Consider the following 25016-nt stretch of genomic DNA (forward strand, 5'->3'; position numbering starts at 1 on the left):
TATTAAAAAAAAAACTTATTGCAGTTTTCCTGCACTTTGCTGTTCCTACCATCTGTTGTTGAGTCTTTAACCATACAAGTGTGTTTATTCAGCGTGTGCTCTCCTTGGACCCACACTTTAAATTCTAGTTTGACTTTTGTTGTTAATTGGAGGATGTACAATTGAAACTCAGAAGAATTTATGAAAATGAATTCAACAGATTCATTTAATTAATGTGACTGCAAGATTTTTACTCACATAGGACCGGCTTCAACTTCATTAGTTTACACGGAGCATTCAAACTTGAACATAAGCTGTCCAAACTGTTTTGTCATGACATTTATCTCCCCTGAGTCTCAAAATACAGTTTGTACGTAAACGACTGAAAAAACAAACTAGCCAGCCATAATTAGTGGTGGATATTGGGATGCAAGCAGTTATAACACTGAGGAGGTTACAGATTAATGCCAATTAATTTCCAAATATTTCCTGGACCTTGCGCCAGGCTCTGGGGATGTGCTGATGGGGTATGGCTGATACAGTCCCGCTCTCAGGTGTTGGAGGGACTTCTATAAAGTTGCCCTGGAGTTGTCTGGGAATATTTATGTACATGAATTCAAGTGATTTTCCTCCACCACGCTTCCCTCGCCCAGCACGTGTCCTGCCCTTTGCCCCAGGGAGCAGCCAGAAAGCCTCACTTGTTGCCTCGGGAAGGAGTGACTCGGCAGAACCAGCACCAAGAGTCCCAGCTCCCAGTCTGAGTCTCAACAGCCCATTCGCTCTCTGAGGGCCTCCCAGGTGAAGCAGTCCACGTGCAGGCTGGGGGCAAAGGAGAGAAGGGAAGGAAGCAGGGGCGGGGGCTGGGTCTCCCGAGGGACTGGGGTGCCAGCCGCACAGGTGATAGAACAAAGGTTTGGGCATCTGGGACGTAAATAATTTGCATCCCCTCCACCTCCCAAGGGAAATACAGAGAGTCTGTAAGGCCCCACACGTATCTGCACCCCAGCCCCACAGTCTGTATTCCCAGCATGGTGTAGGAGCAGAAATAATGTGTCCGGCAGATGGGACCGAGACTCCCAGTAGAATTTTCACCGCTAACAGAGGTAAATCCAGGATTTTACGGGCTTCCAAATAATGGACCAACGAAGCACATGGAATAACAAGAACTGTAATACTACTGCTGGTACTAATAACAGGAAACATTTCACAGAATGTAGCTCTTACTCCAGGGCAGGCACTGTTTCAAATATTTTAACATACTAACTCATTTAATCCTCCCCACAATCCTATGAAGTAGGTACTTTTATTATAAATAGCTCTAATTTATAAATGAGAAACGGAGACACAGAGAGGTGAAGTAAAGTGGCCAGGGCACATAGCCAGTAAGAAGTAGAGCTGAGATTCAAATCCCGGGAGAATGGCTCCAGAGTCAAAATTAAAGAGGCCTTAGAGTTGGGGCAAAGAGGATGCAGCAGTGACACGAGTGGCCTGGAGGACAGGTAGGAAGGAGGCTATGTAAGGGATGCGGTCCTGCAGAAATGACCATATACTCCCGTCAAGGTCTGGAAGAACTGCTCACCTTCCCTGCCGGAGACTGCCCCCTACTCCTTATCCCCACAAACTTAGATGCAACCTGAGAAAAGGAGTCTCAGGCAGAAATAAAGTTCAGTTACAGAAGAATAAAGTGATAGTTCTTGCACAGCTGTGTGTAAGGACTATATGAGTTATGACATCAATGTGCAGGATAACAGATACTGTTTACAAGTTATAAACCACAGAGACCGATTAGGAGCACAGTCTACTGATCGCATCAGCACACATTTGGGTCTACAGATTATCTCTGCTTTGTTTGAAAAATATACATATGTATCTTTCTCCCACATATATTCTCTAACTTTTAAATACATGTTCCTGGTAAAGGAAATTCAAATATCACCAAGGTGAGTAAAATAGTACATAAAAGACCGCAGACACCATTCCCCACCTATTGTGGGCTGCACTGTGTCCTCTTCCTTCCACATTCATATGTTGAAGTCCTACCCCTAGGACCGCAGAATGTGACTGTATTTGGAGGCAGGATCTTTAAAAAGGTAACTAAGTTAAAGTGAGGTGTTAGGGCCAGCTGTAATCCAATAAGCCTGGTGAACCATACGAAGAGGTTTCGACACAGACACACACAGAAGGAGACAATTTGAGGACACAGGGAGAAGACGACCATCCACAGGACAAAGAGAGAGGCCTCCTGAGTTCGGTCATCCAGCCTCCAGAACGGTGAGAAAATAGATTTCTGTTGGTGAAGCCCCCAGAGTGTGGTACTTGTCTATGGAAGCCCGAGCAAACTAGGACCCTATCTCTAACTGCTCCTACGCCCCGCAGGTTGCCATGGACCAGTCTTCATTCTTCATTCCCATCTTTGGGGGAGAGAGGGTAGAAAGAGATGTGGTGTATATATATATATTTTTTTCTATTTAAAGATTATCAAAAATTTAATAAAATTTTTATGCATTATGCATAAAAATTACATACATAATGGTATTGGAAATTCACTATTTTTAAGTGTACAATGTGATAAATGTTGGTAACTGTAGACAACTGTATAATCACCATCACAATCAAGATAAAACAGTTCTCAAAACTTAAAAAGTTCCCTGGTATCCTTTCATAGTGGACTCTCTTCCTGACCCCACCCACAGCTCCAGGCAACCTTTGATCCGCTTTCTTTGATCCACAATCATTTGATCCACAATCATTTTGCCTTTTTTAGAATTTCAGATAAATGGTTTGCTGTATCTTTGAGATTATTCATAAGTAAAAAGGCAACACCACACTTCCTTTAAATGATTCAATTATATTTTCTATTTGTAGGGAGGTAAATATAAAATGTGAAATAGGATGGTGTGGTGAAGAAAGCGCAGGCTATGGGTCCCACAGACCTGTGCTGGAATCCCGGGGCTGCCCTCGTGTCCTGCTGGGCACAGACCCCTCATCTGTAAAATGCTGCTGCCACCACCTCCCTGGGAGAGGATTGTGAGATAATTTTACTTCTTCCTGAAATGTATTTTGTAGAAATTCCTTTGGTAAATATATGTTAATGATACATTCCTTGTATTTTTATACAATAATTTTGCTCTTATTAAAAGATAGTTTCATTATATGTAGAACTTTAAGTGATTGTTATTTTCTGTAAACAGTTGGCAGATTTTCTTCCATTGCTCTGTAGCTTCCATTTTTACATATAAGAGGTCACCTGCCAGTTTTATTATTATTATTTTTTGATAAGCAATCTGTCTTTTCTCTCTAGTTGTTTTGAAGATTTTCTTTTTGTGTTTCTCCAATTTAATGTCAGTGTAGCTAGATATAGATTTGTTTTCATTTATCCTGCTTGGAATGTGTTTGACTTTTGGAATCTGAGGACTAGAGTTTTTAATCAACTCTGGAAAATTCTCAACTATTATATCTTTAAATCAAGAAGGAAGTGAAGAGAAAATGGGGATGACTACCCTTCCCATTTTTCTATTATTATTATTTCTTTCTCAAAATTTGATTAGGTGTTAGAATTTCTCACTTTTGCCCACAACCTTTCTTTCATATTACTATTTTTGCCTTTCCATACATACTACATTCTGTGAACTTTAATCTGCTCCATCTTCTAGTTTATTATTTCTCTAGCTAAGTCAAAACTGCTGTTGAACATTTCTATTAAGTTTCTAATTTCAATTATTATATTTTTCATTTCAAGAATGTTTGTGTGGCTCCTTATCAAAGCTTAGAGTCCTTTTTGAGAGTACCTAGTGCTTATACCTTTAAGATACCCTGTCACTTCCAATACCCTCTCATTTCTTTAAAAATGTTAGGTAAAATATATGAAATTGCAGATATTGTCCAGTTTTCACTTGCAAAGATGACAGTTTCATATGCTCTGACCTAACAATTAGTCTACATCTGCATGTGGTAATTCTATCAGCTGCGGTCTTTATTTGCTGGAGTCTTGCATTTGTGCTTTCTGCTGACTTTCACTCATGCTGGTTTGTGTTCCTACATTCCTAGGGATTTTCTTTTTTTCTGGGAATTTCTGAGGTCCATATGTAAAGTGTGTTCCTCCAGAGAGAGGAGATGTGTTTGCTTATGCCAGGTACCTGGGGCAGTACTGAAATGGAGAAATGTTGCTATTATTATTATTTTTATTAATTTTTTGTTGTTGTTGGCTTTTTTGGGCCACATGGAGTTTGGTGAGACACACCAGAAAGAGGAGATTTAGGATTTGGAATTAGGAATTATCTAGTGAGATATTTTTTCTCCCTTCTCTCACTCGAGTGATAAGCAAAGCTAACCTGATTATTCCTATATTCTCCTTTCAGAGGCTCTTTACCCCAGCTCACCCAATAATGGCACTGCCCCCCAGGGGTCTCTGAAGTGACTGTCTCCCTACTCAGTTTTGTTTCTTGACACCCACATGCATAGGCTCTTAAAATCCAGACTCTGGACTACCTAGAATTGACAGTGTTTCCTCTGAGAAAACACTAATCCAATGCTAGTTGACTCTTCTGGATTCTCACTTTCCAGCTTATGGTCCCTAAAGGTTGCCCTTGCTTTCTTATCAGTTCAGTGTTCTGTACCAAAGGGTGTTCTTCTGCCGTCTAGTTGACTGTGTGACCAGAAATAGAAGTCCCTGATTTTTTTTTGTCACTAAGTATCATATCCAGTTGATTGAATAACCTGAACTCGATGAAGTACAAACATGAAGTATTTTTACTTTCCCCTCATCACTGCCCTCGAACATGAAAAGTCAAATCTCCTTTGCCCTGGTTTAATGACATCTTTGGTAGACCCTTTAAGCTTTCTGGTTACTTGCAATGACTTCCATTTAAGATTTAAATCCCAATTTAGCTCTTATTGTTCACATACAACCACAGACTCAAAGAGATACCTGCCAAGCTTCCCATGAATTTTCCCACATTTTTCTTCAGAAGCAAGAAAGAGCGCTGGGTTCAAGAGCTCAGTAAGAGTGTAGTTAGGGAGACGAGCCCATGTGCCCCTTCCTGTGGCACCCCTAGTCATCACCAGTGATTTTCTTGGTGCCCTCCTCACTTGGTTTAGAGGGAGGAAATACTTGGATTTGGGAAGTGCAGTTTAGAAAACCCACAGCAGTGACTCTGAAGAGTGCCCTTTTGGACTCGCCAACCCACTCTCCACCCTAGCAGTGTGCTTATGAATATATATATGGATAAAGGTGGGAGTGTTTCAGACAACAATGGTAGTCCACAAGTGTTAGCTACGATGAGTTCAACAAATATTGCTGTCATCATTAATTCTCAGGAAAATTATATGCTGGGGCACATTCTCTGAAGAATATATAGGGTGGAACTCTGTAGACGATCCTGAGGCAATGATATGGTTCTTGGACCCAGAAAATGATGTCTTAGAACCCAAAACTAGGTTAAGTGTTGCAATCCAAGTTTAATATAAAAATTACTTCAAATTTCCTCTGGCTGCAACTGAGGGTAAAAATAGACTTCATTGGTGTAGAGCATGCCTTATTAATATCAATATGTTTAAGGAAAAAAAAAAAGCCTTCATGGATGATACAATAGCAACTTCTAAATCAGGTTTAAACATTTTTAATATATAATAGATGCCACAATTATGTTAATATGCCAGTAAAAATGTTTTGTGTTTCCATAAATTAAAGCTTTATCTCGTACCCTTGTCCTCAGGAGAACAGAATGGCAAAGTCAATCGCACAAGGAGCTAATCTGAAAGTGAATGGTCTACACGTTCACGGCCTTTGCACAAATTTCCTACCAGCAGTAAGATTTAGCTAGAGTCTTCCTACCAGCAACACTTCGGCCGTCCAGCTGTGTGTGTGTGTAGATACACACATATATCTAAAAAGTATAGAATTAGGTGCTACAAAGTTGATCCACTGAAATCAATAGTCATCATTGCTGACCAACCACCCCTTATGACAGGCACGGTGCCTGTAATCGTTTCTGATTCTTTCTTTTAAAAAAACTCAGTGACCCTGTGTCAGTTACGATAACTTTGGACTTCATTCTCTTCTTAAATTTTATCTCACTCTGAAACAGACTTTTTCATAGAAGTGTTTAAGAAGGCATTGTGTGGTGCATTTTCACTTCTAATAAATGAGCTGTCTTTTCCTTTTTCATCCCACTTACCATTTCTTCTCAAAGGGGAAAAAATCAAATGGAAAAATGTGAAAAAGATGAATTAATGTGACATTTAGAGTAAGATTTTAATGGCACAAAGGCCAAGAATATCAGAGCTATGCCTTTCGCTTTCACAGTTATAACCTGACAGGATTTCAAGACTTTGCTGAAGTGAACTTCACCAGAAGAAAGTGAAAATGCATACATTTATGGAAAAGGTGTTATAGCAGAGTTTTATTTGTTAAGGCAAACACAGCATAGTCAATATTTAATTAAGCATTGTCTTTTTCAAAGCTGGCCCCTCCGATACAATACAACCAGTATTGGTTACTAGACGGATTTTTGGAAATCCCCTTGGAAATAAATTTATGAACCAGTTTCTAAGGACAACAAGAAAACCAGCTTCATTCATTCAGTTACACCAAATTCAAACCAATATTGGCACTTTGCACTGGCAATTGGCCTTGTCCAGACCTTATTCACCAAACTGATTGCAAATTACTTTTTAATAAAAAGAGCAAAAGAAAACTATTTTTTAAAATCATGAAATATCATGAACGGTACACAATATATACCATTCAAATTCTTTAAAGAAAACATCCATGTTACCATAGCAGAGGTTAAAGAAACTTCGCCAGCACCCCAGTGTTATCCTCCACTTCTGACGTATATTGTCCCCATCACAATACCCGCCCCTTAGGTAAACAGTAGTCACTGCCGTCCCTTTCCTGCCACTTTTATCAACTGCTATATACTCCTCAATGCTATCATTCCATTGGTTGTTTTTTGAACGTTATATAAATGGAATCATACAGTATACATCCTTCTGCATCTGCCTTCTTTTGCTCAATGTACATATATTCTATATATAATATAGAACATACATATATAAACTTATTCTTTTTCAGGTTCTTTTCCATTATAGGTTATTATTACAAGATATTGAATATAGTCCTCCATGCTATACAGTAAGCCCTTGCTGGTTATGTTTTATATACAGTACTGTGTATATGTTAATCCCAAATTCCTAATTTATCCCTCCTCCTCTTTCCCTCTTCTGTCTGTATCGTATCTTTCTCTGACTCTCTTTTATAAGGACACATGTGACTGCATTTAGGGCCCACCTGCATAATCCAGGGTAATCTCCCCCTCTCAAGATCCTTAACTTAATCGCACTTGAAAAGACCCTTTATTGGTAAGGAATGTTTATCGGTTTTTGAGAATGGGGGCCTGATATCTTTGGGGCCACTATTCAGTCTCCTACAGGTACCCAACAAATTATATTTACTTTGAGTCTTTTTCTTTTTGTTCCATTTCCTTTCAATGACACTGAAGGAGAATGAGAATCACAAAGGACATGTATGTTGACCAATTTTGGGTTTCCTAAGCCAGTCCTTTTGTTTTATGATCTGAGAGAATCACAATTTAAGAGAAAACTGATGGCCTGGATTAACCTGGGGATAGATTCAATTAAAGCATCTGGAGGACTGAGTGGAAAGGACCAACTTCAGACAGCCCTTTATACACATCCTCTGATGAATCACAGAAAGTCAGAGCCAGATGAACCACAGATATTGCTTAATCTAAACATATTCGTAACAGATAAGGAAACTGAGGCCGCGAGAGACTGGTGACAAAATCAGTGGTCGCACAAGCAGTTTATAGCCCTAGACCCTTTCAGCCAAACTGTATTGCCAAGAAGCCATAAGGAAAATACCTTTTAAATTTTTATGTCAGCATAAAGCCATTAAGAAGAAATTTGTGGACTATGAAGAGATAGAAGTGTACACATGAAAAACTGTGTTGTGATGAACAGACTAAAAATGCATGTATATACTTAGCATGATGATCTGAAAATTATTTGTATCATAAAAATTCATATGGAGAGCTCTATGGGTATGCTTTTAATTGAATTCTTTCCTCTGTTCCTTGATTGTGAGAGAGACAGAATTGGGACTAATGGGTTGAAGAGGTGGGTAAGTTTCAAGTCACTATAAGGAAGACATTTCTAAAGGTCAAAGTTGTCCAAAGCTGGAATGAGAGACGATGACATTCATCACTGGAGGTTATTAAAGCTGAGGCTGGAGAGCGCTTGGCAGGAATGTGGCAGCTTTACTGATTCCCAGATTCAAACAGGCTGTATTCTGTCATCGGGGAAGATGCTGAAAGTAGAGGTTCCTGAGCCCAGGCACATAGGGATGTCCTGGGATCTGTATTCTTAATAAGCTACCCCAGTGATTCTTGTGTTCCAGAGAGGGGTGGGGTGGGAATGCATCAGACACCTGTAAGTAGCTGTTCTAATTCAGGAGTCTGTAATTTTCTTCATGAGATAATGGAAAGAGCACTGTAATGGGAGCAATGAATTCAGATTCTGTCTTGGTTTTGTCCCTAACAAGCTGTGTGATTTTTGAGCACATGACATCATGTCTCTTGGACTCAATTTTCCTGTCTGCAAAAATAAGTGGGACTAGGTGTATCTTATGGCTCTTACATGGTAGGAATTTGTGTTTCTAAGAGTGGCCTGGAAGAAACTGATCTTCAGAGTCCCTGGAAAATTCCCCATGACATTCAGATGCTGGAGAATTATCCTGGAATGACTAAGACAGCTGGGCAAGGCCGTGCAAACTGGCTGGTTTCCTGGAGTTGGTAGGTACTTGGCCCAGGATATGTCTATCACATGCAGGGCAGGTGGGGAGTGGAGAGGGTTGGCAGGCTGGAAGTTGGAAACTCAGAAACTTCCCCATCTTGGCTCCAACCAAGAGCCATCTTTGTTACTTACTTACAGTTCAAAAAGGAGGGCCCAAGGAGGCTGATCCGCTGTCCTGAAAAAGCAGTGGTAAGTGCCCTTTCTAGGGCGTCTTGCCAAGAAATATCAAGCTTTTGGAAGGTGAGCTGGGTTGGCAATTTCATTTCTTATGAATGAGCCTCCCCTCCCAAAAGCCAATGATACTTAGCTTTTGATCTAATGTTGAGTTCTCCTTTCCTCCCTACTTCTTTATTCTCTCTCCATTTCTCCATCTGTGTTTGGAAAAAATTCTCCATGGATCTCTCACATAGCTATATGTCTTGAGCGTGAGGCACTGGTTGCCTTTAGACTATCTTTTCAAGGATATTTAATCCAAGGGTGATGTTTTCTTTCCATGTTAGATCATTTTGATAATGGCCTTCAACTTTAGGATTACATCCTTTTAAAAAATCCTTTATTATGATTTTTGTGGCATTTCAGAAGAGAAGGGATAAGTGTATTCAATCCATCAAGTTAACCTGGATCCATATTTGAATGAGTTGCCTTATGCCCCACTTCTAGTCACCAAGTCCTGTCAATCCTATAGTCTACCTTTTCCTTAGATGTCTGGAATCTTACTGTTCTTTCACAGTGGGCCCTGGAGGCAGAGGTCCTGCCATTGACTAGCCTTCTGACCTTGGAAAAGTAATGTCCGCTCTTGAATTTGCAGTTTCCTCAATTGTAAAGTGAAGATAGTATCAGTTCCTATCTTACAGGATTTCTGTGAAGATTAAATTAGGTGTAGCTCTAAAGCCGTGGTTTCAGCTGATGCTATGGTGGTTGTTAACACGGTCTTCCTTATTTTCTACTTGGCATCCCTTGTCTAGAGACCCCCTAAGTGGTCTCCTAGTCCCCAACCCTTTCTGCTCCATATTTCATCCACTTCTAACACACAGATGTGATTTACTGTCCTAGGTGGTGCCTATCCCACCCCACCCTACGCCTTAAACACCTCCAGGTAGGACAGCAGGTAAGTGACTTCTTTGTTTCTCATGGCTTTATTCAGACCATCCTCAGTCCCTCCCTCTTCCCTAAAGAACACTCAGCTTTGACTCCCATGACATCAGATTAAACCACCTGTACCCTTTGCTGTGAAAGTCACATACTGATCCCTGAGTCTCTTCCTCCCATTCCATAAAGATTCACAACGACCCTCTGTAATGTGCTCCCAGTGGTGATTTCAACATCCAGAGGGCTCAGTCTTTCAAAATCATGACCCATTAGTTCCTTGATCTTCATCCTATCTCAGCCACTTATTCCTATGACCATATTGTACATCTTATCATCACCAATATACTGGAACCCCTCTACAATCTCAATTTCAAACACTCCACTAACCAATCACCACCTCCTATATTTCCAGCTCTTTTACTCTCACCTCCAACTCAAAACTCCTTTGCCACTGGAACCTACAAGTTTATTGTAATCTTTACTCTCCACTGTTCTCCATCATCTCAGGTTCTCACTTCCCTCCTTACCCAGTTAAAATTTAATGGTGAATCATTTTAGTTGTTCTCTTGTCTCTTGATTGATCACACTCTTGTATTTGAGCTAGCCTTTTAAGGACTTGCAAATAAGTCTAACTTTCTACCTGACACATACCCAAATCAAGAAAGATAAATGTGGCTGGAGAAAGACTTGCCTCTCTTTAAATTCATAAATGTTAATAATAATCAAGAGAGTCCTTAATGCTACTTAGCAGTCAAAACTCTGTTTCCCTAGTCCAATTGCTTTATTTTCCTAATTGGCTATTCCATAGCTTCTAATCTCTCCCCAGTCCTTCAACATCTCTAACTTCTTTGCTTCCCATATTACTAAGAAAATTTAAACAATTAGAAGAAAATGTCTATAAGCTCCCAACACATCTTCATGCATATTTGTACCTCTGTGCATTTACTATGCCTCCCCTCCTCCCTCTGTGAATACCTGTATGTTTTTCTGGCTAAATCTACCCACATATCTGTGCATCAGATTCATTTTTTTACCTCCTTGTTGATATCACTCCTTGAATTTTCCCTCTTTCTCCTGCACCATTTTTCCTTTTTACTGAATCATTCCCATCATCATGCAAACATACTGTCACTTTTATATTGCTTTAAAACCTATGTATCCTAATCTCAGTTACCCATCTAGACACTACTGCATTTTTTCCTTTTAAGGAAAGCTCCTACAAAGGTTAATAATACTCACTACCTCAACTCACTCTCCTCCCATTCTGACTTGAACCCACTCCAATAAGGCTTTTTGCTCTCAATGTTTCATGGAACATGCACTTATCAAGGTCAGCAATGAGGTCAGTGTTGCTAACTTCAATGGTTGATTCTCAGTCCTTACCTTACTTGACTGTCAGCCATCTTTGATACAGTAGATCAACTCTACTCTTTCTTGAAACACTTTCTAGAAAATTTGGCTTCCAGGAAACCATATCCCCCTGATTTTCCTCCTCATCTCCAGCTACTCCTTTGCAATTTCTTTTGTTGATTTCTTCTTTCCTCCATGATTTCTGTATATTAGGGTATCCCAAGTTTTAGGACTTGCACTTTGTTTCCTATCTACATTCACTCCCTTGTTAAGCTCATTAATCCCATGGCTTTAAATATCATACATATGCTGATGACTTATGTCCCAGCTCAGACTCTCCCTTGGAAATCTAGACCCACAAACCCAAGTGCCTACTTGTCATCGCCAGTTGAATGTCTAATAGGTCCCTAAAATTTAACACGTCTAAAAGGAATGTTTTGATTTCATACACTTCAATAAACAAATCTCCTGCCCCACTCACAGTATTCCTCATTGAACTTAACGGCAACTCCATTCTCCTAGTCACTCAAATCCCAAAGTGTGGCGTCATCATCAATTCCTTTCTTTCTCTCATATGCTACATCTCATCTATCCCCAAACACTATTCTGCCTTTAAACTGGAATTGGAATCTGACCATATCACATATCTTCAATGCTGATAGCCTAGTCAGAGTCACCACTTTTACAACAGCCTCCTACCTGGTGCTTAACCTCCCAACTCCCTAGAGTATGCAAAAAATAATAGAGTGAGTCCATTGAAATATAAGTCAGAGCAAGTCATCCAAGCTCAAAGTCCTCTAGGGGCCTTGTAATGACCAAGAGGCTATATGATCTAGTTCGCATTATCACTCTGACTTCATGCCTGTCATCCTTTCTCTTCTTCATTCTAGTCTAGTTTCCTCTTCTTAGTTCCTCAATACACCAGGAATATGCCTGCCTTGGACTTTTTAGCACTGGATTTCTGGAATGCTCTTTCCCTCAATATCCACAGAATTCAATCTCTCATCTCCTTTCATCTTTACTTAAATGTCACCTTCTCAGGGAGTTCTTGCTTGGCCACTAGTTCCAAATTTTTAAGACTTCTATCCCCTCTTCATACTTAATTTTTCTCCTTGGCCTTTATCCCTACTGGAAATTCTACAAATTTTCCTCATTAATTTTGTTGTCTCCTCCACTAGAATCTAAATTCCATGAGGGTAGAAATTTAGATCTGTTTCATTTACTTCTGAATCCCCAGTGCCCAACAATGCTTAGAAAATAATAAATACCCAATAAATATTTGTTGAACAAATGACCTAGCATACTGAGAGAAGAACCAAATGCAACTTAACAAACAGAAATAAAATAATTGAAATTAAACATCTAAACACTAGATTAAAGGTAAAATTATTTTTCAGAGAACAACACAATGTCAACAGAAGAGATATATGCCATGGTTCATCTTATGAAGCTAGCATAAATTTGGTACCCGAACCAGCAAGGAGGGTAAGTAAGAAAACCAACAGACCAATCTTGCGCATGAAAATAGATACACATTTACCTGTGACAACACTGGGGATTTTGGAGAGAAAGCTCTTGACTGTCCTGATGGGCACACCCCCTGTCTTGTCATCTTGCATCTTTGTAATGATGTCTTCAATCTGAAAGAGGTTAAAGAAGTGTTATTGTCTCCCACAAAGTAATAGTAAGTGGTACCTTTTTAAATAGCCAAAATGTGGGAATGTGGATGCCAACAATAGATATCAGGAAAAACCTCCACCTCAGTCAATAAACATAGTAGCAGCATTTGCTATGGGCCAAGTGCTGGGGATGGGGAGGTCAGGGGGTTATATAAAGAGCGTAAAGCATGGTCTGTAAGAACAACCTCTCCTTCCCCCACCAGTTCAACAAGGTAAGGAGAGAGAAATTCTTGATGGGATCCAACATATAATTCAATACATATATGATGATATTCCTCTTTTTTCCCAAATTAGGCTTATATATAGGCTGAACCATATGAAATTGCCATAGTCAACCTAAAAAAAAAAAGGCAATTTCCTGTTGCTTAACATAATATATTAACATACTGTTGTTGGAAGTATGCCTTTCAGACCAGAGAAGGATCCAGCCAGAGTCACAGAGGGGAAAAAAATAAAAAGTATAAATCAAGACATGGAAGGTGCTGATCTGGAGAAGTTGGAGGACAAGTCTCATGGTTGTAAATGATGGCATGAAGAGAGTCACTCTGAGCCAGGACTAAGATGGAGCAAGCACAGGATCCTCTCCTCTTGGCCGAAGGAAGACCACACTATCAGGAGGAAGACCATGGTGGCCTGTGGCCTGGAGCCAGGTGAAATCTGATGAAACAAAAGACTGTGTATATACTGAAAACAGAACAGAGAGGGGAGATGGACTACCAGGGATGTAGGTGCCTAAACCGGAAAACGAATTTGTAGCTAAGAATTTACAAGCCAGCTATAATTTCCCGGGCAGAAATCTTCAGATTAGATACAGAACAACCTGTAACAAGGACATGGATCTTTTTGTTTGGTGAGTCGTGGGAGAGGATAAATGGAAAGGGGGAGAAGATAATGTTGTTTTATCACGTTTTGTTTCCCTAAGCAATAGAATGTGTTTGAAATATCACGATGGATTCTCTGAGTGCTTCCATAAGAGAGTCACATAATTAAGTCTAAAAATTTAAAGCTGTAGTTTATTTAGTCTAATGCTCTACTATAGCAACTTGAGGGTAAGTGAGTTTCTCAAAGTCACATGACTCCCAACTTACTTGAAAGAAATAAGTATCTTGTTAGAGACAAAGTTAGGATAAGATACAATGTAATAAAAATTAAAATATACACAGTATTAATATATACCCAGATCCTTGCCCTGGCCTCATGATGGGCTGAAGTTCTGCTTGACTTTGGGTCTTGGCCTTGTGACTCGCCAGGCTAATGCAATGTTATTGAACATGTTGTGAGCAGAGACTTTCAGTGTACCTGCCTAGTGATGCCTACCATCTTCCCTTGACCTCCCGCATCAGAGAGTTGTTCCAAGGAAGGTGAGAGACATCTGAGGCAGAAGGGACCCAGCCCATAGCTAGATCAGTCAAACCCCAGCTGACCTGCAGACCCGTAAGTGAGAAACAAATGCTTATTGTTATATGCCACTGACTTTGGGGTGGTTTGTTATGCAGCAAAATGGTGGTTATAGCTGACTGATACACAGGGCTCTGAAAAAAAGCATTTATCAAAATTGCTGAAGCCACAACAAATACTTGGTAATAAGAATCAATAAATCTTAGAGGTGGGGTATCCTAGAATCCAAGCCTTTTAAAGAATGCAGAAATTCCACCTACACCATCCACTATGTGCTTAAAAATTCTTAGGGTCTATCCTCCCACCGTTATGTTAGGCAAATTTGTGATAGCTGAGTTTGATTCCATGGCATGGTCCACTGGGACATCAGCTAAAAATATTGTCTCTGAAAATTTTTTTCATAGTTTCTGGAGAAATGCTAAGAGTACAGACCTACCAAAAAATTGGAAGTGGGCTCCCAGGGACCTTATATAAAGCATAATGACAAACATTTTCAGAACACCTATGTTATGATTAATACTGCCCTAGGTATTTTAAATAAATTATCTGATTTTTTTTCTCAGTCTTAAATTTATTTAATAAAAATGTTGAAATTAAGGCTCAGAAAGGTTAAGTGATTTATCCAAGGACACACAGCTAGTAAGTGGCAAAGCCAGGATTCTTATGCAAGTCTCCAATGCCCAAGCTCTGTCTAGCAAATCTAAGATTCATCTTTTATCCTCAATGGCTCAACCAGCCTGCAGACATGCTTTTCAGATACAAGGCACTTAATACCATTTGCACTGAAGGGAAAGTTTAGCTCAGTCCTAAGAGTGTAGAGGAGAAAAAAGAAAAATTGATCCAGATAACCAGATCCTCAACCATCTCAGGGTTTATTTTGGCCCGGTGACTACTGATGTCTTGCTGCTCAGCACATCTCTCTTTGTCCCAGGGGCCTGGTTGGATTTATCTTCTACTGGCAGATCACAGCTCCTGGGGTGGGAATGAAGAGATAGGAGGTATATGCTTTTGTTTTCTTGACCATTCAGTTCCATCTAACTTCTGGTACCTTTTGTTCCTGAAGTAGAGCAACATCAATTTCCTGACATCCTTTAGTATGAAGTTCTGTATCATTAGGGAGCATGGTTGGACCTAAGTTACACTGTGCCATCAAGCAGGTGGCCCTTATCTGACAGCCAAGCCATGCAGAGAAACCACATGGCCAGCTCGACCAGTTCTGCCTGGATGGCTCACAACCACCAGATGTCTTCTCCCAGGAGCTCACAGCTCAGCACTGGCAGGCAGGTAAAACATCCTTCCCAACAGCAGGAAAATGGAAACCACTGCACCACAGGGTGGGTTTTCTTTGCAATGAGGACTCTTGTGAGGACAGTAGACTTAATTCACTGAAATAGCCATGGGGTGTAAAAGAGGAGTGAGGAGAAGCAATCCTCTCTTTACAGACTGAAGCTGCAGCAGGACAGTAGGAAGAACACTGGTCTGAGGTCCAAGAGAAATGCCAGCCTCAGTTTCACTGATTTGCTGTGTTGACCTTGAAGAAGTTACTTAACCTCTCTGGACTTCACTTCCTGAACCTCTGTAGTGATAGGCCTGGTGACTAAACTAAGATTTCTAGTCCTAAAACATGGGAGACATCTCTGACTTGACAGATACAAAGCTGTGTCTGCCAGGAAAGAATAGGACAGGCAATCAGCCCCTAAGTTCACACTCTCCATCAGGCCAGGGGGATCCATGCAGAACCGTGCAAGGTAGGGGAAAGGTGCTGGACAGGGCCAGGGGTTTTTGGTGTTTTTAGAAATCATTTTGGACAGATGGCATCAGAAGGCAGACAGAGATGTGATCCAAAGTGGTCTTGACACTGCCCCTCTTGGCCAGCTCCATCTCTGCTTGGATACACGGCACTTCTAACGGAAATGACTAAGGGAAAGTATTAGTTTTGTTTGTGTAAATTAATGATCCAATAACTAATTTATTTAGCTCCTCCAATTTTTCTTCAGTGGAAGATGAAAAAAACTTCAAAAATAGGCAAATTATGTTGCCATTATTTAAAAAAAAATCCATCACAACTCCAGCAAAGAGGGCAGAGTATGCCTCAGGCATGAAGTTCTTTTTTATTGAAGCATTTCATCTTGACTTGGCAATCAGTTGTCTATTTCTGGCTACCAATGACTGAAACTTCAGCGCCTGCATTCATTAGAGACCCCTTCTGTTTTGGTGTCTGTGAATGAGTGAAAATGATTCTTTGACACATCTTATCAGCCTGGAGGCAGGAATCAGAGCTGGCAAAAGATAATCATATTTCTTAATGCAAAACATGCATGCTTCACCGAACATGCTCTGTCCCATATGTTTTCTGTAAGATCAGGCCACTTCTCACTTTTATTTTTAAAAACACAGCAAGCACATGGCTATTCTCAACTTTTGAACGTCCTCAGCTTCACTTAATGGTTTAGTGGACATTTACTGAGCACCTGCAAAGCACTAGGCACTGTTTCAGTTCCTACGGTTACAAAGAGTCGGTGAAAGAATCTGTTCCCCTTCATCATGGACTAAAACATTCCAGAAAGATGCAGGGATCTAGGCTCACAGTTAAGGATGTGATGAGACAGCAGAGCCGAGTACGAGTTCCAAAAAAGCTAGACACACTAAGGAATACCACTTTTAGAGGCCCCCAGAGAGGGAACCATCCAGACTTCCTCCTTTTTTTCTCCATCCCGTTCAACAGACTGATTTCAATGGCAGGAGCAGAATTTTGAGATTCCTTGTGCTAGCTGTGACAGTGATTGCAATGCCTGTTAATCTGTGCTCAGTTAAACTTACTTTTGAGTCACTGTTATCAGCCTAGAATGCTTTTTTAAAAATACTTATCTCATGTTTTTCTTTTTTAATTAATTTTTTTATTCTTATTTTTTATTGAGCTGTATTCTATTTACAATGTTAGTTTCAGGTGTACAGCAAAGCAATTCAGTTATGCCAGCCTAGAATGCTTCTGACAGAAAGTTTTAAAAAAATCCAAACTCCAAACCTGGGGAGTTATTTTCCCCACATAACCGGCCATCTGTATGTGGGTAGCTGCCGGCATTACTGCGGTTACTCAGTTCTACGTGAATCACCATCTTGGCCTTTCCCTCATGGTTTCCGGATAGCTACCCCGCCTCTAGGCATCGCTTCAACATTAAAGAAGGAGAAAGGCGGGAAGAAGCGGGGAGTATTGAGACAGCTGGATGTGTTCCTTTGATCCGGAAAAGCAGATTCTTCCCCAGAAAACCCCAGCAGATCTCTGCTCTAGTCTCATTGGCCAGAACAGGGTCACATGGCTACGTGTGGTTGCAAAGGAAGCAGGGAGGAGGGTTAATCAACTAACATTGTCTGCCACAAAGACCCCGTGTTAAAGAACATTCATGAAAGATGCGTGGGCAGACCTTGATTCCTCTCCGATCTGTTCTCCACATGCAGCCTGTGTGATGCTCTTAAAGGAAAAATCTGATCCTTTAACTTCACTGCTTAAAATCTGTCTATGGTTTCTCAGTGCTTATTCTGTTACAAGCTCTTGTAGGATCCTTTGTCTTTTCTGTTCATCATTTATCACTTCAATTTGTAATGATATTTCCCATTAGACTGTTTTACTTATCACTTAATTCTAATTGTAGCCACTCAGTAAATAACTGATTGAGCAAATAATTGAATGATGCATCAGTAAATGAATGAATGAATGAATGACATGACATGAGTACTACATTCTCAAAGGACTTTATCTTGGATTCCAGCATCGAATGGCATACTTAATATATTAGGGTCATAGAGGTAGTGATATCTGCAATTTAAAGTGAATTTGATATTTATACTTTTAAGATCACTCTGCTTTGGAAATGTGTTCAATAAACAGAAATCTTAAGATCCCATGAACCTTAGCAGCAATGTTCCAGGAATTGCTAAACAGGCCCATAAGTACCAGTTGAGCGAGGAGCCAGCTCCCCAGTGTCCTGAGCCTGACATTAGCCAGGGGCAGTGCCAGGCTAGAAGGATGTTGTTTTGTCTCCTGGAAGCTTATTTTTATGGTTTTAATATTACCATATGTAGCGCTTCATAAATTACTTTTATGGAAAACATTTTTCCCCCTTTAACTGAAGAGAAAAGCAGGCAAGAGTAGTGTTCTAGGTCAGTGAACAAATGGCTTGTGATGCTACTTTAGAGGAAGTGACTTTCCTCTTGGCTGGAATAGCCAAGCCTTCGAAGGCATCGTCTCTCTTATATAAGAATCTATTGTTTGTTTGGAAATACGAGCGGAGCTGGTCCTTTAGGCAAGGCACCGAACAAGGAATCTCGGATGGCAGAAGGCCCAGATACAAAGCAAATGAGGAAAACAGACACTGACCGATGAAACATTTCAGCAACGTCAGAGGACCGAAAATCTCTCAATTATAATCTCAAACTACCTGAATTTGAGTGTGCCTTCTGCTTCATATTGGAAACCATCCCCACCCCTCTTTACAGATAAACACACTGATACTTAGGGAAGGCAAACTGTCCAAAACTTAAATAATGAGATTATTGGTAAGAAACCCAAGCAGTCTTGCTTCAGAGCAAGACCAGTGCCAGGGTAGCTCCCAGGGAGGCCTTGGTTCACCTAAGGCTTTAACTGAGTGGAAGGAGATGCAGAAGATGGGGCCACAGTCCAAGCTTAGAAAGTTTAATGCACAGTGTGGAAGGCAGAAAAATGGTCCCCCCAAAAGATGTCTGCATCCTAATGCTGGAACCTGTGAATATATTAACCATGGCAAGAAAGACTTTGCAGATGTAATGGATCCAGAGTTTTGAGATGGGGTGGTTATTGTGGGTTATGAAGTGGCTTAGTCTAATCACATGAGTCCTTGAGAGGTGGGGACTTTTCTCAGCTGCAGTCAATGAGAGATAAATGTGACTATAGAAAAAGGTCAGAGAGATGGGACTTTCCTGGCTTTTAGGGTGGAGGGAGGGGCCATAATCCAAGGAATGTGGGAGACCTCAGAAGCTGGAAAAGGCAAGGGAACAGCATGTCTCAAAAAGTATGCAATTCTGCCAACAGCTTGATTTTAGAGCAGAAAAATCCACTTCGGACTTCCGACCCCAGAACTGTAAAATAGCAAATTTATGTTTTGTTAAGCCACTACAGCTTAATAGCCAAACCAGCGATCAACCAGGAATTGTGGCTGTCTGCTTGGGGGAAGATGTCAGGGATGATGACAGGGAAGATGTCTGCCTATAACCCGAAGCAACTGCTTCCATGACATTTTCAATTCTTCAGTTTTGGGTCCACCTGGGACCAATTAGTTGGGAGGCTCAGAGGTTGCTTCCAAGAGCTTCTTAAATGGGTCACAGCAGCCCATTCATTAACTCCAGTACCACATTCTACCCATGGAAAAACAAATATCCTTTTTTATTTCCCATCCCAAATTTTACCTTGCCACATTCTTCAACCTAGCCTATCAAAGGGAATTGTACAAGGAGAATATCACCTGGCAACACAGCCCCAGTAATTACACCAGCACCATAAAGTGCTCCAAATTTGAACATGAAGACTTTCATGTTAAGTTCCTACAGAAATATTCTCATTTAACACATACATCACCTGACTGCTGGAGAGAGGGCAGTATCTTTGTTTCCAAAGAAAACTGGTCCATCCAGCGTCCTGGAATATTACTACATATTTTTCCTCCTGGAGGGGAGCAAGAAACAGAAGACATTGTCGTCCCTCTGCCCCCAAGGACATCCTGGATTCTGGAATCACTCATCCTTTCAGACTCATCCTCAACACCTTCCCCTACTCCAAGCTGAACAACTGAACTGGCAACTGGAGTACATTTTAGGGCTTGGAATCACTTAAATAATCGCCTTAAAAACCTGCTGTGGCTCCCTACTGCTACATAAGAAATGCCACATTTCCTACTACGGAATTCAAGGTCCTCTCTGATTTGGCGTCCAACTACCTTTCCAGCATCAGCTCCCCAAACCCTTTTTGTTCCTGGACACACTCATCTGCAAACAACCCCTGGCCTTCCACCTTTGCTCACGCAATGATTCATCCACCACTGCAAACCCACCAAATCCTCGTCATGCTCCAGGGCCCTGCTCAAAGCTCCTCCCCTGGGAAACGTCCTCTGATCTCTCCAGCACGTGCGTACATATGCATTACGAATGCCTATATGTTTTATTCCCTTTTTCCACCGCAAGGATGTGAGGAAGAACCAGAACAAAGTGTTTCTCCCCTTGCTCTAGTGGTAGTCACCATATGATTCCCCTGAGGACTTATTTTCTGTTCCTGAAGTTCTGCTTCTTTCCCTCCGGAATGTAACCTTGGGGCGGGGAGAGACAGTTCTCATCTCTGAAGCACCCCTGGTCTTCTGTACCTGGGCTCCACTGATTGGAAACAGAGAACAGAGAGGATAAAACTCATGCCTTCAAAAGTCCCGCAGGGAAATGAGAGCCAGTCCTCCACAGGCCCCCGGGGTTTCCGGAGAAAAGCATTTCCAGGTGGAACAAAACGGGCCAGAATGAAGTCTCTTCAGCAATTGGAAAACCAGAAAGCCCAGAGAAGCCTTAAGGAGTTAAAAGGAAAAAGGGGTCTGCCCCCGATGCCCCGTCATCCCCAAGGAGGACGTCCACCCCTCTTCTGACAGGGATGCCCGCAGACTGCCCGGCTCCCTCTGGGCGTCTTCCCAGCTGCCCGCCCCCTGGGGCCCCTGTCTGCTCAGACCCACTGTGCTCAGAAGACCCCAGGCTGGTACCTCTTCTTGGTACCAAACATCTCACTGCAGTTGGAGATGGTGCCACCTTCCCCTCCAGAGGGGAGGGCAATCCTTCTAGACCCTCTCACCCAGCTGACTGTGATTCTGCGCCTGTGGTTTCATCTGGCCCCTCCTGACCCATCCTGAGGGGACCCATTCTTTTCACTGTTCCCTCAGATGGGGGCTCCACTGCTCCTGATCCTGTCACTTTCCTTCCTGGGGCATTTTTTTCTTTGGTGACATTATTCTTCACGTTTGCTGCCCCCAACCGCTCCAGTGAGCATAGGAGAGTCATCCCTGATGGAGGGAGACTGAGACACACCAGTGTAGGGACCCCCCAGTTTAACCCCATAAAGGCAAAACCAGGTAAGACAGTCCTAAAGGGGAAACAGGAGGCGAGTCATCGCTTATTCCAAGTACATTTGAGCACTCGCCAGGCGATACGTGCTGGGAAACCAGAGAGGAGGGTGCCTTCCCTCCGCGCTCACCTTTCAGTGGGGAGGCCCCTCGAGGACTTTAAATGAGCCTAAGGAAGGAGAGGAACAGTCCCCAGGGGAGCCGTGCAGAAGGAGATGCAGTCACAAGGCTGACTTCAGGTAATTTCTGCCTCTACGCCCGAGGGTGCCCCTGAGCACTGCCCTCAGCAACCTGGGGTCCTGCTGGACACTGCTGGGTGGGGCCCAGGACAGCCCGGTCCTGTGTAGCCAGAGGGAAAGCAGCAAGGATTCCGCTTTGGGTGTCAGATCTCATGCCGCTCCTGCTGATAATAAATGCTGCTCTGGAACACCCCAGCCCATGGGCTGCTTTCCAGAACACACCTCTGAGTGATGCCGGCGTACCCTTCCTGGTCTATAACTGAGTGCCCAGAGGCTGCCTTCTCCCCTGTGGAATTTGGGTCCTTCCTCGCTCTGCATTCCTACATCATAAAATGCCCCTGCACCTCCTCACTCCTTGCAAAAAAAGAAGCACAAGTTCCCCTGGTCTTTCTGAATTGGCTAATCTCTCCCTTAAAATCCAGCCACGAAAGGATTAAACAGAACAGGCGGGCTAAGCAACTTGGGTGATTTTATTCTCTTCTTGAGGTTTTAAAATATTTCTCCAACTTTCTTTAATATCCACAAACTTCTTCTATTAATTTTAAAGACTGGCAGTTTATTTCTAAAATTTAAATGAACGTGCAGGCAAAAGCTCTCAGCACAGTGTCCAGCGCATAGTCGCTCCCAATTAATTTCCCCGCCTTCAGAATAGATGTAGTTTCTTTTTCCATCCGAAGCCAATGAGTTACCCCAGAAAACTCTACCGCTCCCTTCACAGGCACGCGGTTGGCTCTTCAGTTCCCTGCAGAAGCCTCAGAGAATGCCGGCTGGGGGTGAAGAGCTATGCTTTCCAAACAGGTGTCACGGAAGTCACTTCCCACCTAATGGGCCCACTTTGTGTAGGTTTCCAACTACACGGAAGAGGGGCATCCCATGAACCAACTCTGCATCGCCCCTGAGGTCCCCGGGCAGCCTCACTTTTACCGCCTTCCATCCCCAGTCCCGCTACACAGCAGGATAAGCAGTAGGACTTCCCTGGCCACAGGTAGCACTTTGCCAAGGGGAGGTCCACAGCTGTCTGGAGGAAGGACAGGCTTTGCAGGTCCAGAAAAAAGGTGTTTTTTATTTCCAAGTCCTTTGCCTCCCGCTCCTGAAATCATGGACTGAAAGACAAACTTATTTTTCATTCTCCCCCAAATGAGATTTAATACACTTGTATCTATGTGATTTAATTCCGATTTTAATCTGACTGAGGAGGAGCCTGAGTGACTGCTGGCTGCACACTGAAAATCTGTGGGATAAACACCATATCTGAAATAAACCCCGCAGGCCCCTTAGAGGGCGGTGGGGTCATTTCCCAGTGACTTCTGTTAACCACACGGATTAAATGGCTTTTGTAGTCACTTTTTTTTTTTTTTTTTTTTTTTTGTCTTCCTGCTGCTCTTCTGCAACAGGAGGGCAGGTGAGTCAGGCAGAGCCTGTAGGTGGGTCAGGCAGAGCCTAGAAGCACCCACCGGGTGCCTGGCTCCCATCTACAGGGCAGGGGGGGGGGGTGGCCCTGGGGCTTGCCAGTCATTCAGATGGTCACGCCCACTAACTTTTCATATTTAAATAGAGTTGGTGCTGTCTACCTACCCAGAAGTCAGGAGGAACAAGACAGGAAAAGTTAAATGTAAAGGACCTGGTACCTCTTGTAAATGAAAAGGACCTTTCCCCTCCTCTACTTGTGGGCGGAGGATTTGCAGGGAACCAGGAGGTGCAGAGGAGAGATGCAAACAAGAGAAACTACTGGCTTTGGAACACTGACCACAGCAATTTGGAAAGGAGAGGGTTTTCTCCCCCAGGAAGAAAGCCTTTCACAGGGCCTACAATACTTGGCAGGGGTGTGGAATAGGTAAATGAGTGTTTGGGCCAGGGACCATTTCCAGAGCTGGATGACATCAGAAGGGCCACGTCTCAGGTGTGACTTCTACAGCGCAGCTTTACCGGCTTTGCAGGAATTCCCTGCTGCCCTGCTGGTACTCTTACCACACTGTGTTGTGAATCCCCTTGTAATGAGCTGAACTACGTTCTCCCCAAAGTCCTACACTGAAGTCCTGACCCCCAGTACTTCAGGGTGGGGCCTTACTGGGAGATAGGCTCTTTACAGAGGTAATCATGGTATAATGAGGTCATTAGGGCGGGCCCTAATCCAAACGACCATGTCCTTATAAAAAGGGGATATGTGGACTCAGAGGCACGTAAAAGGAAGATGACATGAAGAGACAGGGAGAAGACAGTCACCTGCAACCCCCTCAGCCTGGAGCAGATCCATCCCTCACGGCCCCCAGTAGGAACCAACCCTGTGGACACCTTGACCTCGAACGTCTAGGCAGCAGAACCTCAGGACAATACATTTATGCTGTTTCAGCCACTCCACCTGTAATACTTTCTCATGGCAGCCCTAGCAAACTTAACACTCCTCAAATGACTTTACAGGTCACGGAAATTCATTTTTTCCAAATGTTTCTTTTCAACATGCAATGAAGATAATTTCCTGTCATGCTCCCTTCCCCTCCCCACTCTCTCCCTATACACACACACACATACACACACACAAAAACACACACACATTCTCTCTCAAGAGAGGAGGACTAAATTTCCAGATTAGTCAGTGTTCCATGTGCCAAACTGACTTATTTGACATCTTTCATATTATCTGATTCCCAGGAAACCAGGCGGCATACCACTTCAAAGCTCTGGTTTTCTAAAAGCCAAGACCATGCCTAACAGTAGGGCTGGAAAGAAATATCGGATTCAGACTCGATTCAAAACCAGGAGGGGCAGAAGACACCACTTTCTAGAATCAGGAGTGAAGAGTATCACGATCAGAGCTGATTTCTGTTTGTTGTAAAACTATCTGTAATAAGGAATAAATGTGAACACCTGTACTTAGGGTAGAGCTATACGGATAGAATACCACACAAGCAACGTAAGAGACATATGATTTAGTGGCCCAAATGTAAGATATTTTTTACTGGAGTCAACTGAAAACTTATCATGTCATATGACAGCAAACAAAAAAAAAACCCAAAAACGGGTATTGTGATCGGAGGATGCATTAACAGAAACATAGTGACCGAGTGAGGGAGGTGATGGGGCCGTCACCTGGACTGACGAGGACACACTTAGGAACACCAAGTTCCCATCTGGCACCAGATCTAAGAGAACATCCACACGCTGTCGTGAGCATAAAAGCAGTGACCTAGACCAATTGAAAGCCTCACGTGACAGGGGTAGAGGTTGGCAGGGCAGTGGTCAGTCCTTCTTCCTGAGTTTCTGCTGAATTAAAACACAGCCCAAGCAAAGAGCACAGGCTGGCTTTGCAAATGCAGCCTCCGAGCGAGGGCTGCAGCTCCTGGCCCTTT

At 42.4% G+C, this 25016-nt stretch overlaps 1 protein-coding gene across 4 annotated transcripts in view; it reads right to left on the reverse strand.

Annotated features, from left to right (window-relative positions):
• The window catches only part of RGS6 (regulator of G protein signaling 6), a 479758-nt gene that overhangs the window by 139219 nt on the left and 315523 nt on the right, over window positions 1–25016 (reverse strand). For all 4 annotated transcript variants that reach the window (XM_010962350.3, XM_010962362.3, XM_074365305.1 and 1 more), the window contains exon 3: window positions 12773–12872. In XM_010962350.3, the coding sequence (XP_010960652.1) occupies window positions 12773–12872 (100 nt within the window). The remainder of the gene's footprint in view (window positions 1–12772; window positions 12873–25016) is intronic.

The sequence above is a fragment of the Camelus bactrianus genome, chromosome 6 (assembly GCF_048773025.1).
Source record: "Camelus bactrianus isolate YW-2024 breed Bactrian camel chromosome 6, ASM4877302v1, whole genome shotgun sequence".
NCBI classification, from domain to species: Eukaryota; Metazoa; Chordata; class Mammalia; order Artiodactyla; family Camelidae; genus Camelus; species Camelus bactrianus.